The sequence below is a fragment of the Cylas formicarius genome, unplaced genomic scaffold (genome assembly GCF_029955315.1).
Source record: "Cylas formicarius isolate icCylForm1 unplaced genomic scaffold, icCylForm1.1 PGA_scaffold_10__41_contigs__length_53128322, whole genome shotgun sequence".
NCBI lineage: Eukaryota > Metazoa > Arthropoda > Insecta > Coleoptera > Brentidae > Cylas > Cylas formicarius.
The window spans coordinates 52697027-52710845 of record NW_026844214.1 but is presented as its reverse complement, the minus strand read 5'-3'; the positions used below and the strand labels follow the sequence as shown (position 1 = coordinate 52710845).

Below are 13819 nucleotides of genomic sequence, written 5' to 3'. Positions count from 1 at the left end.
TTTGATACTGTTTTCATGATAATTTTGAAACGCCATGTATCTTATTAAAAGTTTAACAAGGCGATTGTAACGTTAACCAATTGTAGGTATTTTCTTCTTTACCTGTATGGTCAACCTTACCAGGATCATTTAGTAAATTGTGGGGATTCGTTCTCTGGTTCTCTTTTCTTCTTCGTATGACGTATATTCTCTGCGTGGTCGAAAGCATTGTGTGTATATTTGTCCAAAAAGCTTTGATATCGGTTCAAAATGATTGACTTTTTTTAAAGTGTTTAGCGTTATCATGCGCGATGGTTAAAGGCAGGATGGCCGGTTGGTTACGTTATTTTGTGTTAATCTGTGACCAAAATGAGCGAATGGCCAAAGTAATCTTGTCCAACTGCTTGTGAAATTCGAAAAAGATATTCTCGGTGTTTGTGACTGTTGGTTCGTCGCCGATGGACCGACGAGCACTAAACTCGTGACGGTATGAGACAACACGCACATTCATCCAAAATAATTACCAGTGGGTAGACTAAGATTTCTATTAGGCTTTTTTTTTCACAATACTTCTGCTAGTGCCATCTGTTGGCGAGTAACTGTACTAACGGCAAGAACAGGAACAGGTTGATTTAGCAAAATGTTCTACACGTGAATTTGTGTTTGTCATCACTGGTGTTTTTAGAAGTATGCTGCGCAAATAACTCTTAGTTTTATGTGTTTGAAAGTGTTAAATAACGAAAGAAACTCAGACGCACATAATCTATCCTTTTAACGTAATAAGATGTCCAAAAATTTAAAATGTCAGAAAAGTTAGAGAAAATAAAGAGAAAGTGTTAGATGTTTGCTTAATTTTAGTTTTGCAGAAACAGGCGTTTAGTAAATTTCTGTTATTGTTGTTGTGAAGCAAATTATACTTACATGTACTATTATTTAAAAAAACATAGATCTATAGATACAGAGAGATAGACCCCACAACCTGACGGCAATGGTATAGAGTCAAACAAAGTGGCGAAGGACTAATTTTGTTAAGAAAAGCCCCATATTATTTCATTGATAAATGAATCCATAATGAAAGCAGAGGTTTTTATTCTGTATTAAAGCCTTTCTGCGAAAATTCCAAAATGCCCCCCATAATACGGCTTTTAACTTTATTTAAATAAATTCATTAACTGACAATAAAATTTCATAGTCGTAGGTAACAGATCAACTCACTATTTTAGCAAAGACCACTTGAGTTGTTCTTTTGCAGATTGCAAGACCTACGAAAAATTTAAACATTAGTAAAAATTAATGTACAATGACCAAAACTCTATAATAGTGCTATATTTTCGGTCACTGTATTACATAAACAAAAAATACATGTGTGTCTATTAGGTAAGCTAGTAAGGAGGATTCCCCTAATCGAAAATCACCAAAATAATGAATGAATGGCATTTGTTACCTGAGCAACAGTTTGCTCGCCAATGGGGATGTCATCATTTCTCAATGCTACCCTCGAGACTACCGAACTCGAATCGGCATCAATTATAATCCTAAAACCAAAAAATTACCCAAGACAACTCCAAATTGATTCCAGAAGTGTTACCCTCCGTCGCAAATTTCGTCCATGGCGAGCATGACAATATCCAAAGATTCCAACACGGCCCTTTTCTCTACATTTTTCCTTAAAATCTGACTCACTGAATCGTACAAACAATTTAGTACGCTCATCAAAATTAACTACAAATTAAAAGTACACAACATATTTCTCATTAAATTGTTTAACAAATACCTCGTTTTCATTCGAGCTGCCCATAACGTAAAAGAATAGGTCCACGTTGCTTTTATAAACGCACGTGAGACCGTCCAACATGATGATTTCTGCGTTCGCCCTATGCGTTTTGTTAAAGAGATTTTTTTCAAAAGTCCTTTGCTCCTTGGGTGTCGAAAATACGTTTTTATCATAATATTTGGCCAAAATTCGATTACCGTCATTATCCAAAATAGCAATTCCCTTTACTGTATATAAATTAGGTTCCTGTAAATGTTTTTATACAACGTATTTAGAGCAACTGATAATTTCAAAAAATTACCAATAATGATCCTTCCATTTTTATTAATTTAAGAGACAATTAAGAGGCGGTGCGCTATATTAGAGTTATATTTAAATTATTTAAATTGGAAATTGTTAACTAACAAAACACCTTTTCCACAAACACAACACGTATATGGTTATTTACATGATCTGTGAGGTTGTTAGTTTTGATCTGGGAGGATACATCACAGAACACCTATTAAATGGAAAGAGAAATTAAACTAGGGTCTTCAAAAGGTCTCCAACTACACAGTGTTGCCAAACTGCCATATTAAATCAATTTGTAATAAAATTCACATGTTCTTACTTTTCACATTTCACTTTTGGACCTAACACAATGCCTCAAAATGAAATCAAATTTTCAAAGATGTTAGCGAGATACTTTGCCATTGGCAACAATTTAACTGTTAAAAACAATTGCATCACTTTTGACATTGATATAAAAAGTTTAGCAACTATCAGAAATACTGTAACGAATAAACTAAAATCAAATTCTTAAGGTTGAAACGAAAATTATTATAATTGTCAACAGGATAAATAAAAAATAAATTCTCAACACAAAAAATACAATTTGGCAATTTTTCGTTTTGAAAACCAAAAATAAATTTAAACTTAAGGAATTCAAAGCAGAATAAATGGAAATAATTGAATATTTGGCAACATGGGCAAAACACTGCAAATAATTGTGAACTATTATTTTAGTAACTATGACCCTATAAATGCGTCAAATTTATGTATTTTAGAATGCAAAAAATGCTGACTGCCGAATTTTAATCAATTTACATGGTGCGAAGAGGTATTTCCACCGGCTGGTTGCGTGTTCGGCTGGTTTCATGAAAAATTGTCGAAGATGAGCGTTCATACTGTGGCTAAAATAAATGCCGCATTGCCGGTTCCGTAAATTTTCTGAGCATATTTTCTATCGGTAAAATGTTAGGAATTCGTTTGTAATAACATAAACAAAATCATTAAGGAAATAAAGCGTTATTCGGTTTTGATTTGGCATCGCTCGAAGAAATATTCTTGCGCGAAGGCGCGAACCCAAAAAGCAAATATTTATAATTTCGCGTCCCGAACAACGGCAACGTCGGTTCATCTATTTTCTTCGGCAAGCGAGGATCCATTAATCCCATAAAAAAGGTAATATTCTAATTTATTGCGCCAATCTTTCGATCGTTTTTGATGGAAAATTCTTAAATCTTGCGTTCGGTTCACGGCTTCGCAAATTCCGTTAATATTTTTTAACAAATCCATCGACTTTCGCTTTCGCTTGAGGCACACCGAAAAAAATACGTGATGTTTTCGACCAAGGTTTCGCTTATGTTTATTCTGAGCACTGTGATTACTTTCTTGGCAGTCTGACTGTTCGAAGAATTCGTTTAAATAAAGTCGTGGGTCGGCTTTGGTAAGCACAGACGGCATTTCTTGCAGACAGAAAAATGCCGGAACTGACTGAAGTGGAAAAACCGGCGGTGAACGAGGCGAAACCGGAAAAACCTGAGGAAAGTGCTGAATATTCGACGGATAGTGACTCCGACGAGGACATTCCTGAATTAGAGGATGCGGGAACGACAAACGCTAATGCGACGGCGTTCCCTGGGGCTGCGGCCGCCGGCCTGCCCGCCGACATGGTGTCTAAAGCTAAGCAGTCGAGGGGCGAAAAAAAAGCCAGAAAGATTATGTCCAAACTGGGGCTCAAGCCGGTAAGTTCAAACAGTCAATGTAAATGTTTATTTAGATAAGAAAATGTTTATTAAGGCTTCCAAACTAACAAAATTCTTCTATATATATATAGACGCAAAATCTATAATAATTAAGTCTCTGCCCTTTGTAAAGGATGAAATCTAGCTCAATAGGTCATATCACACACTTTTACAAGCCTAATTAGTAACTAAGTTCAAAATAAGTTTAATAGGGGTGAGTTGTTAAGATGTGATTAGTGCTCCTTGCTTTCGAAGTGTAAAATTTGAAAATCTTAATTGAAATGGTTACTAAAGCATTGTGTTTGACCTATGTTTTGGTTAGTTATTATTTTTTAATCAATTTTTGAAGATCATGTTTATCTGAAGAACTTGGAGACTTTTTCACTGTGAATTGTTTTAAAATGTATTGAGGAATTCAACTTCATTTTTATAAAATGTTGTATCTGTTAAGTTTATGAACCTGTTGTAAAATTGGTGGTCTGTATACTTTGTATTAACTGGCTTGCTGTTAGATATTTTTGTATTAGAATTTAATTTGTCTAACTTTAGTTTTTGTCTAAGAAACTTTTTATGAATGATAGATGAAATGTCTGTTCCAACTCTATAATCAAATGTGTCAAATTCTAGGGGATTAACTCTATGAGACAATTTATATAAATCTTGTTTGTATCCCGTTTTCTGTACTCGTGTCTTCTTTCTTGCTTCATCCATTTCGTCTGGCCTTGGATCTGGGCTTTCCTTGTAGCAGGACATGTGTTGTCGGTTTTTAATTTTATAAACTTGGGAAAAATCTTATTTTGTAGAAATTTGTTAAAAAACCAAATGTTTTGGGAACATATTCGGCACCGTAGAAGCAATTTGAAATACCAAATAGCCAAGAAATTATTTTCAGCTTCTTTCAAAAATTGAACTGAGGAGGCTTTTACTTGATGAAAATCCATTTAACAAAATAAATAAAAACTAATCAGATTGGATCAGAAAATCTGAACTTTTAAAACTTAACATTCTTCGCATTCTCAAAGTAGATTGTCTACATAAATAAGGTCCCGGCAAAAAAATAGCTTCAGCCCGAAACTTTTTATCGTAACATATTTATTGCAGGTTCAAGGAGTTAACAGGGTGACGATCCGCAAGTCCAAAAACATTTTGTTCGTCATCAATAAACCGGACGTGTATAAAAATCCGGTCAGCGACACCTATATCGTGTTCGGAGAGGCGAAAATCGAAGATCTGTCTCAGCAGGCCCAAGTGGCGGCGGCGGAAAAGTTCAAGGACGTAAATCCCGCGGGAGATGGCGCTGCCGGCACCACCACCACTTCGGTGGCCCCCATAGCGGAGGAATCAGAGGACGAAGACGTCGACGAAACCGGAGTGGAAGACAAGGACGTGGAACTGGTCATGTCCCAAGCGAACGTCAGTCGAGTGAAGGCGATCAAAGCGCTCAAAAACAACCAGAACGATATAGTGAACGCCATCATGGAACTGACGATGTAGAGTCTCGACTTACCTTTATTTTCTGTTTCGATCGAATTCATTTCGTTTTATCGCCTGGATTCAATTATGTGTTTGGTATGTACATAACTGAAGTAAAAAAGTAAAAACCTTAACCGCCTTATAATTCCATTTTGTCTAGCGGGTAAAAAAAGATTTTGAATATACAGGGTGTTTTATAATTGAATATCAATAATTGAGGGAGAGATTTTTGGGTCCATTTTAAAAAGAAACTTTATATGAACATATGCTCTAAACGTCTTAATTTTTGATGTTACACCTTGAAAAAAAAAACAAATTAAATTTCTCTAGAATTGATTGGAGGTTGTAAGAATATTTTTTATTTTAAGAGAAAACATGGAACAAAATGGACCGGTGAAATTCCCTACGCCCGCCACTGGTGTATTTTCTAAAAAATGTACGTTAATTAATGCTTCCTGATATATGGTACATGAGTGCCAAATTTTATTAAAATATCTGAAATCATATTACAGATATTAAGAAAATATATTTTATTTTTGACAACTTGCCGCACTGTATCACAAAAGTTAAGGACGTTTAGGACATATGTTCATATCACGTTTTTTTTTAAATAGTTCTTTTAATTATTGCCATTCAATTAGAAAACACCCTCTATAAGGGCTCAAGAAAACAAATCATGTCGCCAAAACCGTGTTTACGCGATTGAAAGATCTAAAGTTCTTGTAATTGCGGTTATCTCATTAAATACAGGGTGTTCGGTTTCTGTACTATGTTAGGAAATGTTAAGTGTCTAAAAATTGCAGCAAACGATTTAAGACTTGGCAGGGAAGTAGAAGTAGAATTTTTGATTTTTTTTTAGGCTATTTTGGTTTCCAAAAATATATAATTTCTCCAAAACCATTTGCCCTGCTCCCTAAAACTCTTGCTTCAGAATACGTGTGAGATGCGGAGCTAAAAGCACTCCTTTATGGCCCAAAAACCTTAAAAATTGTGTTTTTAAGAGTTATATTATATATATATATATATATATATATATATATATATATATATATATATATATATATATATATATATATATATATATATATATATATATATATATGGAACAATTTTTTTGTACAAGGTTTGGTAACTCGCATCGAGGGCTACAATTTTTGTTTTTCCTTTTTTTTTTACCTATCATATAGATATTGAGAAAATATGGTTGGAACTAGACGCGATGACGTCGTTTACTGACGAATGATGCGCCGCATAGTTTGAGAAAAAATTTATTTTCCCAGACATTTTTTCGATGTGTCCGCCAAAGGCAAAAAAAAAGAGTTATTGAAAAATTATTGAAAAATGAAAATTTGTGGTTTCCAAATTATATCGGGTTCCTTCTTTACTGCATGAGTTTCAAAATTTATAAATACCAAGATATTATACTATACCTTTGGAGGTTATATCGAAAGCAAATTGTAAAATGCCAATTTTTAAAATATTATACAGATATTGTGCATAATGTTACTACGCCTTACGTTCGAGGTTACGCACTTCATGTCGTTAAAACCTAACACAATCGCTTGTTATTCAACAAATAAGCCCTAATAAGGATCTACGTGTTTTAGTGGCAACTAAAAACAACAACCAGGTATTTTGAATTTGATAAAATTTATTCACTATCTACCTATTCACCCTTTATATATTTTTAGGATGTGAATTAAAATATCTTCTTGATTTATTTATAGTAAAAGTTCCAGATACATTTTTTTAATTCAGGAATGCAATACTCAGTGTTGCAACATTGTCACGGGATAAAAGTGCGCTTCTTACTACCCAAATTGCCGTTAGGATGTAAAGATGCACTTGTAATACCTAAAACATCTTTTGATAAGTGCGGCGATGCTCAACACTAAATATTTGCGTGACGTTTAAATATAAACAATGCCATCCACCTTGGTTGTTGTCGTGCCAGATTGTCAAACTTAATAAAAGAGGAAGAATAAGAAGAGATCTCGATTGTATTTCTATGCGTTCGACAACGTCCGACAATCAACATGGCCGCTGACATTTCGGCAAGTTCACAGTTTTTAATTTCATTGAAATACGAGCAGGTTACGTTAAATGTTCGGCAAAAACATGAGTTAAGTGTGTGTTTGGAAAGAAAATGGCGTAAAGTGCAGCGAATTTAACCCATTTATGACTCATAATTCAGAGAATATACCAAGCTACCTCAATTCTTTGTTATAGAAAAAAACCTTTTTCGAGGGAAATCATCGCGGAGGGACGAAATTAAAAGTACCGGCGAAAATTTCTACGACGTGTTTATTTCAATCCAGCTGGCGGACGCGTTTAACTTAACTAAGGTTTAATTAACTTCCAATACTCGCACAGTCAATTTTTATTCGTCATCGAGTACATCTTTCACTAAATAGACATTAAAATAGTTGGTAAAATGCGTAAAAAGATAAACTGTTTAAAATTATTTTCGCTAAAAATGATCACAGCGATGTAAAAATCATAATAAAATTTAAAAGAATTTTTCTTATTTCTTAACCTCAAACCGATGGCGAACTGTACAATTATAAAGACAAGTTTCAATCGTGGAACTGGAAATACATGCCGATTAATAATTAAGGCTCAAGTTAAGTGATTTGCTGACAATAAATATAAATAATGTACATATACAGGGTAAAAGTGGGGGATCGAATGGCGATGGGAGGTCGTATAGCGTCAAACTGCTTACATTCGACTGTTTTTGGTCAAAAGGATATTGGATTTTTTCATTTTTCTCAATCAACTTCAACTTATAACTAAAAATGAGACCCTTGAATTCTATCACCCCCTCAGAGGAAACAAAGTTTATAATTTCAACGATAAAAAATTATCTTCTGTGACGGCGCATTTCTATATTTGTTTTACTAGTGCAAAAATCATCGACCGAAAATGATTTTCACACGTTTCCAGATCCAAAAGAAATTGTGCTATACGAAAAATACGTGTGTATAAGCATTAACCATTAAACGTTTGATCGATAAAATAAATTAAGGGAACACAAATTAAACGTTTACCATGGAAAATGTCAATATTCATATACGGGGTGAGAAACTACCAAAGTTAATCGACCAAAAGAAAATGTCGGAGTGTCTCAAATGTATTGAATTTTAAAACGACGAGAACTTCCAACGTTGATCATAGTCAAAAATTGGTTAGTCATTAACCATTGATTATTTTTTGGTTAGTTGACCAAACCTAATTCTTGAGGAAGAATAAGGGATGACACTGAATATTTGAAAACGGCCGGGGATGTTGTAACGTAGAAGCGGGATAGAGGTCCCTGCGCTTCGAAGCGTTATAAAATAGGAAAAAACAACTTATTTGAAATATTTTAGGTTAGGATAAAGATATTGGTTATTGGGACTTTATCTGAGTCGCTAATGATATAAATATGATTAGGTTAGAAAACTCGCATCACCCACAACACGATTGACGGTCTAAAAAGAGGTATTTTTGAGATAGCACTCACGTTAACCATGGTTAACCTCAGAAATTTTTGTAGAAATCAAGTTCGAGATAAGGATTATACCCCGGAGGCCTGTTTTGCAACATCATCTTACATAACCTAAAAATTTCGTCTACGCATATTAAAAGTGTCGCCGTGGAAAATAAAAGATATTGGAGACGGCAAAAGCCAAAAGATAATAATTAAATTTCTCCATTTTCAGACGAAGCACTGCTAGACCTCATTTATAAACTATTTTAGAGCTTGTAAATTGGCCTCCTACCGGTTTTCTGTCCGTAATCTATATTTTCGGGTTATTTCGTCGAATCCCGTGCGTCTTCCAGTTCGAGATTTTTGCCGATCGGAAAAAAAAAATAAATAAATATAAAAAAAATTTTTTGATACCTCGAAACTTTGAAATTGGCCCGTATCTCTCGGTATTAGCACGGAGGAAAATTCGAAGGCCATGGTTCGCATCGTTCGGTCGAAAACCACGAAGAAGGTTACAGAGAACAGATACCGGGGAACAGATAACAGACGGGCTCGCGTTCACAGCCCAAAATCGTAGAAACGCTTACTTTTTCTTTTGATCGGTTAATGTAGCGTAAAAGAGGCTATAATATCGAGCCCGTGCCTACGAGATTACGGTCGCCGAAGCTTTTCTCGAGTTACGATCGAGGAATACACACTGTAAATTGAATTTAAAAAGTGGTTAAAAAAAAATAATTAGCTATAGTCGGTATCGAATCGGTCGTCGTGTTCCCAGCCTTTGCCGGGTGCCCTGGGGGGCTTCTTATCCCATTCGCTCCCGGATTTATGCCGGGTGCCGTCCTTGTCTTTCCAATTGGCAGCGGGGTCCTCGCCTTGCGGCGGTTTGTGCAACGTGGCCCCCGAACCGAGTATGGGCCTGCCGGTTTTCGCGAAGTTCTGCTTCTCCCTCTTGTCGTGACTGTTCAAGCTTTGACTAGAGTCGCTGTGAAAGCTGCCGCCGCCGCCGCCGCCGGCCACTTCTGACGAGCTACTCGAAGGGGAAGTGGCCCGATTCCCGTGGGCCTCCGAAGGCGTCGACATTTGCAGCACGTTGACGGAGCTCTGATAACCGTCGAGCGTTTTGTTCGCGTGAGTCGTCTGCACGCTGAGCGAGGTGCGCGTTCCCTGCGGATTAACGACGTTTTTATTTTATTAATGATTAGTGGCATAGTGCTAACAAGATTGCTTTCAAAAATCGTCGCTGGGCGGGGCAAGTTCGTGGCGCGTAGTGCGAAGCAGCTTTTTATTATAAAAGGAAACAGCTTCGCGGTTTCGTGTGGTAAAGGGACGCGCTGCGGACCATTATGGGACTTTCGCAAAATCGATGTAATTTAATTGCGCATTCACCCTGTATAAAATGTCCGTCGCATGTCAATTTGGTTGTCGAACGATATTTTTTCATATATCTCGCGCCCTGTATAATTGAAGAAACGACGTTTTTCATTTATCGCCAATAATTAACCCACAAAAACGGAAATTTTTAGGATCTTTTAGATTTTTTGCGAACAAACGACACACCCTGTATATGATTCAAACAATGTTCGAAGTAGATGTTATAGCCCTGGATCTTCCACGTTTCCTGGTTCAAGATTTTTTTCAAAATAATAAATGGTTTTCGAGAAAATAAGTTTTTTCTGAAGCCATACAGATTTCAATATGTGATAGACGAAAACCGTAAATACAAAAATTGTTACCCTTGATAGGGCCTATAACACTATTTGAACCGATTGGCCATATATTTTACGAGTTTTGATTTGCGATTAATAATTTATTCCAAAAAAGTACACCTTTCACGGTCTGTTAGAATTTTGTCCACAATTGAAAAACCATGTATATAATCAAAAAATGCCTAAAGTAAATGTCATAGCCCACATTTTCTGGCCCTAAAATTTCGCCGATCGGTTGAACAGTTTTTGAGAAAATCATGTTTTTCTGGAAGACAAAATAATCAAAGAAAATTTTTCAAATTTTTAAAAGAAATATTTGGTGACATTTCACTACGCTCAATTTCTACTGTTTAAATGTGCGTACGGACTTTTACTTCCTTGCCAAATTTGAAGTCGTTGACTACATATTTGAGACACATATGACGTTTTCGAATATAGCATAGAATATCCCGAACACCCTGTACAATATGTGAAAACTATATGGAAATATGAAAGAAACTGACAACGGAATCACAGTCTTCTAGTTATGGTCAATTATCAATATAAAGGGAGCTAAATCTTCAGTTTTTAGAAAATTACCGACGCACCCTGTACATTTTTAAAAAATCATCAAGAATAAAGGTTTTTGACCCGGATCTTGCGCGTCGTTTGGTTAAAGAATTTTTTGAGCGCATATACCATCTTGGAGTAATGATTTTATTCTCGGTACCCTGCAAGTGCGGTTTTTAAATTTTTAAAAATACTTCCCGACCCCCCGGCTTCGTTACGGAGCTAAGCCCTATATATCTGTCAAATTTCAAGTGGATGGCTTCGAATTTCGGACACTTATCGTGTTTCATAGCAATTTCCAAAAAACAGTCGAAAATCTAAAAAAAAAGATGGACGCCTTGGTTTGATCAGACTCATTTTTTACTGGTTTGTGTAGCTCGTGCACGGCTTAAAAGGAGCCAAATTTAAAGGCCATATTGCAGACCGTTCAAAAGATATAGCCAGTTAATGCCAGGTCTACAGAGAAACTGAAACGGAGAACAGAAAATTAAAAAAAAAATCTTTTTTCGACGCTGATCATTTGTGTACCAATGGGGGTCCCCTCGGACCTCCCGTTACCGATATATGAATTTCGTTGCCAAGCGCGTATACTTTCGAAAAGTAAAATTGCTTTTGAAAAATCGTAGCTGGGCGGGGCAAGTTCGTAGCGCACACCGCGAAGCATCTTTCTATTTTAAAAAGAGGGACGCATTGTTTTGCTATCGCGCTTCTCTGGGCCACTATAAAACTTAAGATGTAATTTTGGTAAATTTAAAAATTTGTACAATAGCGATTCCCAATTATATTTTTGCAAATATCTGGCGCACCCTGTATGAGAGACGAAACTTGAAACTCTCTCTCGACACTGTTTAAACCAAATTATCCTATGTTTTATACTTTTTCATTTACGGCTAATCATTTAACCACGAAAACGGCAATTTTCAAGATCTGTTGTTTTATTTTAAATAATCGACACACCCTGTCCACAATCCAAAAAATGCCGCAAGTAAAAGTTATAGCCCTAGATCTCCCACGTTTCCCGATATATGAATTTTTTCAATAGGATAAAGAGTTTTCGAGAAAATACCTCTTTTCTCAAACCATGCGGTACACCGTAATAGTAAATGACGTCATCGCGTCTAGATTGAGTGCGAGATATTGCGATTTTCAAATGATTTTTTTCAAATATCTCGAGCAGCATACGTAACAGACGAAAATCGTAAATATAAAAAATTGTTGCCCTTGATGCGGCCTATGCCATATAGACAATGAAAAGATTCGGCTCCAACACTGTTCCCTGGGGCACACCAAATTGATTTTAACTTTCACATTAAAAAAAAACCCTGTTCCCTGAGTAGGATTTGATAGGTAGTTTTTGAATCATTGCAGCACCATGAACACCATAGTTTTTTAAGTTTTTGTTAAAGGCTCTTCGAAAATCTAAGAAAATCACTCCTACAATTTTTTCTTCATTCATGGCATTTTTCCAGTTTAATAAGACACTTTGCGACGCGCTTTTGCAGGAGTTGTTTTTTCCTAACCTCAAAACGTACCAGAAACTCGACCATCGCCGGATCTCCGAGCTGCTCCTGGTAGAACTTTTGCACGTCGGGGGCGAGCAACGCGAATCGGTTGCTCGCGACCTCCAGCGCCAAGAGGAGCCACAGTTTACACTCTCTGGCGACTGTTTTCTCGGATAACAGCAGCAGTCTAACGACGCGTACGAGATATGCGATATTCTCGGGGCGCTCGTTCTTCAGCGGGGCGCCGTTCAAGTACAGCTGCAATCCAAGACGGTAAATCGCGTTTCCGCGATAATACAAGGCAGCATACTTGTGTCGCGAACAATTTGAGATCCAACGCATCAGCGGATTCGAGCAGCATCTGGAGATAAGATATCAACGGGACGGCCATAAACGAAAACGGCTTGCCGTCTGCCAACTTGGCTTTGTTGTAAAACTCGCCCATCATTCGCACGCTGTTCCTAAAGATGACGGGATTCTCCGTTTGAAGCTGGACCCTACCTAAATCAACACGTGAAACCTGGAAACAACCCACACCACGATCGCATACTTTCGAAATTATGCTGCAGCTTCTTCACGAGCATCAAACGGATATTTTGTTCGTGTATTTTCTGCGACATGAACGTCCTGGACACTACGAGCATCACGAACTTGGAGGCGACCTCGAAATCTTCCAGGCACGCTTTATGGATCGCCTCGAAGCTTCGCCTACGAGAGTGAACCCAACGAAAACGTTTAGGAATTGCCGCCGGCGGGACTTACTCGACGTCGGACGCGGTTTGACACTCCTCGAACCAACCGTCGAGGATATATTTGATCTTCTGGTTGAATTTGATGCCGTCATCCGCCAAGTTTAACTGTTTTATTTTGCCTAAAAGGATCGAAAAATCGCTGACCGCATTCGAGAAGTGTTGGTCGGTCGGCGACGGGCTAGAGTTCGGAGATGTGCCCGAACCCGGAGCACCGGGAACGTTTTGACTTTTCAGATTTAACCAGCCTCTGCCGCGACCGACTCCGCTAGCCGACATCTCTCGTTTACCAACTTATATTTAAAAAAAAAAGGCGCCCAAATTCTCGATAAATTCCCGAAACAAAATCACAGTTTCAATTAACAGCCACACAAAAAAAAAACGTTAACCTATAAAAATATATAAATATCCACACAGCACAGAACGCGTGTACCGAAAGCCTCTTTTGTTCTCGGCAGTCAATAAATAAAAAAAGATACGTAGCCAGTAGATGGCGCGTATTCTGTGCGCTATACAAGGTATGTTAGAAATTAGTTTGTCAAACCTTTACTCGTATAACTGATAATACGGGAACTTATGAAGCAACTAAACAAAAATGTATACAATATG

The 13819-nt window shown here is 37.0% G+C and overlaps 3 protein-coding genes across 3 annotated transcripts; 1 reads left to right on the top strand and 2 right to left on the bottom strand.

The window, feature by feature from the left end:
- Positions 1-1067: 1067 nt before the first annotated feature.
- Positions 1068-2246, bottom strand: LOC132702299 (coatomer subunit zeta-1). The gene is made up of 5 exons (XM_060670855.1): positions 2055-2246; positions 1754-1999; positions 1568-1701; positions 1424-1514; positions 1068-1241 (listed from the first exon to the last, which is right to left on the bottom strand). Exons 1-5 carry the CDS (start codon positions 2070-2072, stop codon positions 1194-1196), a joined length of 537 nt encoding a protein of 178 aa, XP_060526838.1. The 5' UTR covers positions 2073-2246; the 3' UTR covers positions 1068-1193.
- A 792-nt stretch (positions 2247-3038) lies between these two features.
- Positions 3039-5366, top strand: LOC132699918 (nascent polypeptide-associated complex subunit alpha). The gene is made up of 3 exons (XM_060666912.1): positions 3039-3196; positions 3488-3759; positions 4861-5366. The coding sequence occupies exons 2-3, from the start codon at positions 3496-3498 to the stop codon at positions 5251-5253; spliced, it is 657 nt and encodes a 218-aa protein (XP_060522895.1). The 5' UTR covers positions 3039-3196; positions 3488-3495; the 3' UTR covers positions 5254-5366.
- A 1982-nt stretch (positions 5367-7348) lies between these two features.
- LOC132708071 (uncharacterized) lies at positions 7349-13651 on the bottom strand. The gene is made up of 5 exons (XM_060680180.1): positions 13224-13651; positions 13012-13169; positions 12772-12962; positions 12492-12719; positions 7349-9868 (listed from the first exon to the last, which is right to left on the bottom strand). Exons 1-5 carry the CDS (start codon positions 13487-13489, stop codon positions 9440-9442), a joined length of 1272 nt encoding a protein of 423 aa, XP_060536163.1. The 5' UTR covers positions 13490-13651; the 3' UTR covers positions 7349-9439.
- Between the last annotated feature and the right edge of the window lie 168 nt (positions 13652-13819).

What these genes read in the sequence shown, in the direction of transcription:
- LOC132702299 (XM_060670855.1), bottom strand. An exon ending in GCAGCTCGAATGAAAACGAG is followed by an intron (nt 1,702 to 1,753) that starts GTATTTGTTAAA and finishes TTTAATTTGTAG; the next exon opens with TTAATTTTGATGAGCGTACT. An exon ending in GACGAAATTTGCGACGGAGG is followed by an intron (nt 1,515 to 1,567) that starts GTAACACTTCTG and finishes TTTTGGTTTTAG; the next exon opens with GATTATAATTGATGCCGATT.
- LOC132699918 (XM_060666912.1), top strand. Translation starts at nt 3,496, where the DNA reads ATGCCGGAACTGACTGAAGTGGAAAAACCGGCGGTGAACGAGGCGAAA. An exon ending in CCAAACTGGGGCTCAAGCCG is followed by an intron (nt 3,760 to 4,860) that starts GTAAGTTCAAAC and finishes TATTTATTGCAG; the next exon opens with GTTCAAGGAGTTAACAGGGT.
- LOC132708071 (XM_060680180.1), bottom strand. Translation starts at nt 13,489, where the DNA reads ATGTCGGCTAGCGGAGTCGGTCGCGGCAGAGGCTGGTTAAATCTGAAA. An exon ending in TCAAATTGTTCGCGACACAA is followed by an intron (nt 12,720 to 12,771) that starts GTATGCTGCCTT and finishes CTTGGATTGCAG; the next exon opens with CTGTACTTGAACGGCGCCCC. An exon ending in CGGCGATGGTCGAGTTTCTG is followed by an intron (nt 9,869 to 12,491) that starts GTACGTTTTGAG and finishes GTTAATCCGCAG; the next exon opens with GGAACGCGCACCTCGCTCAG.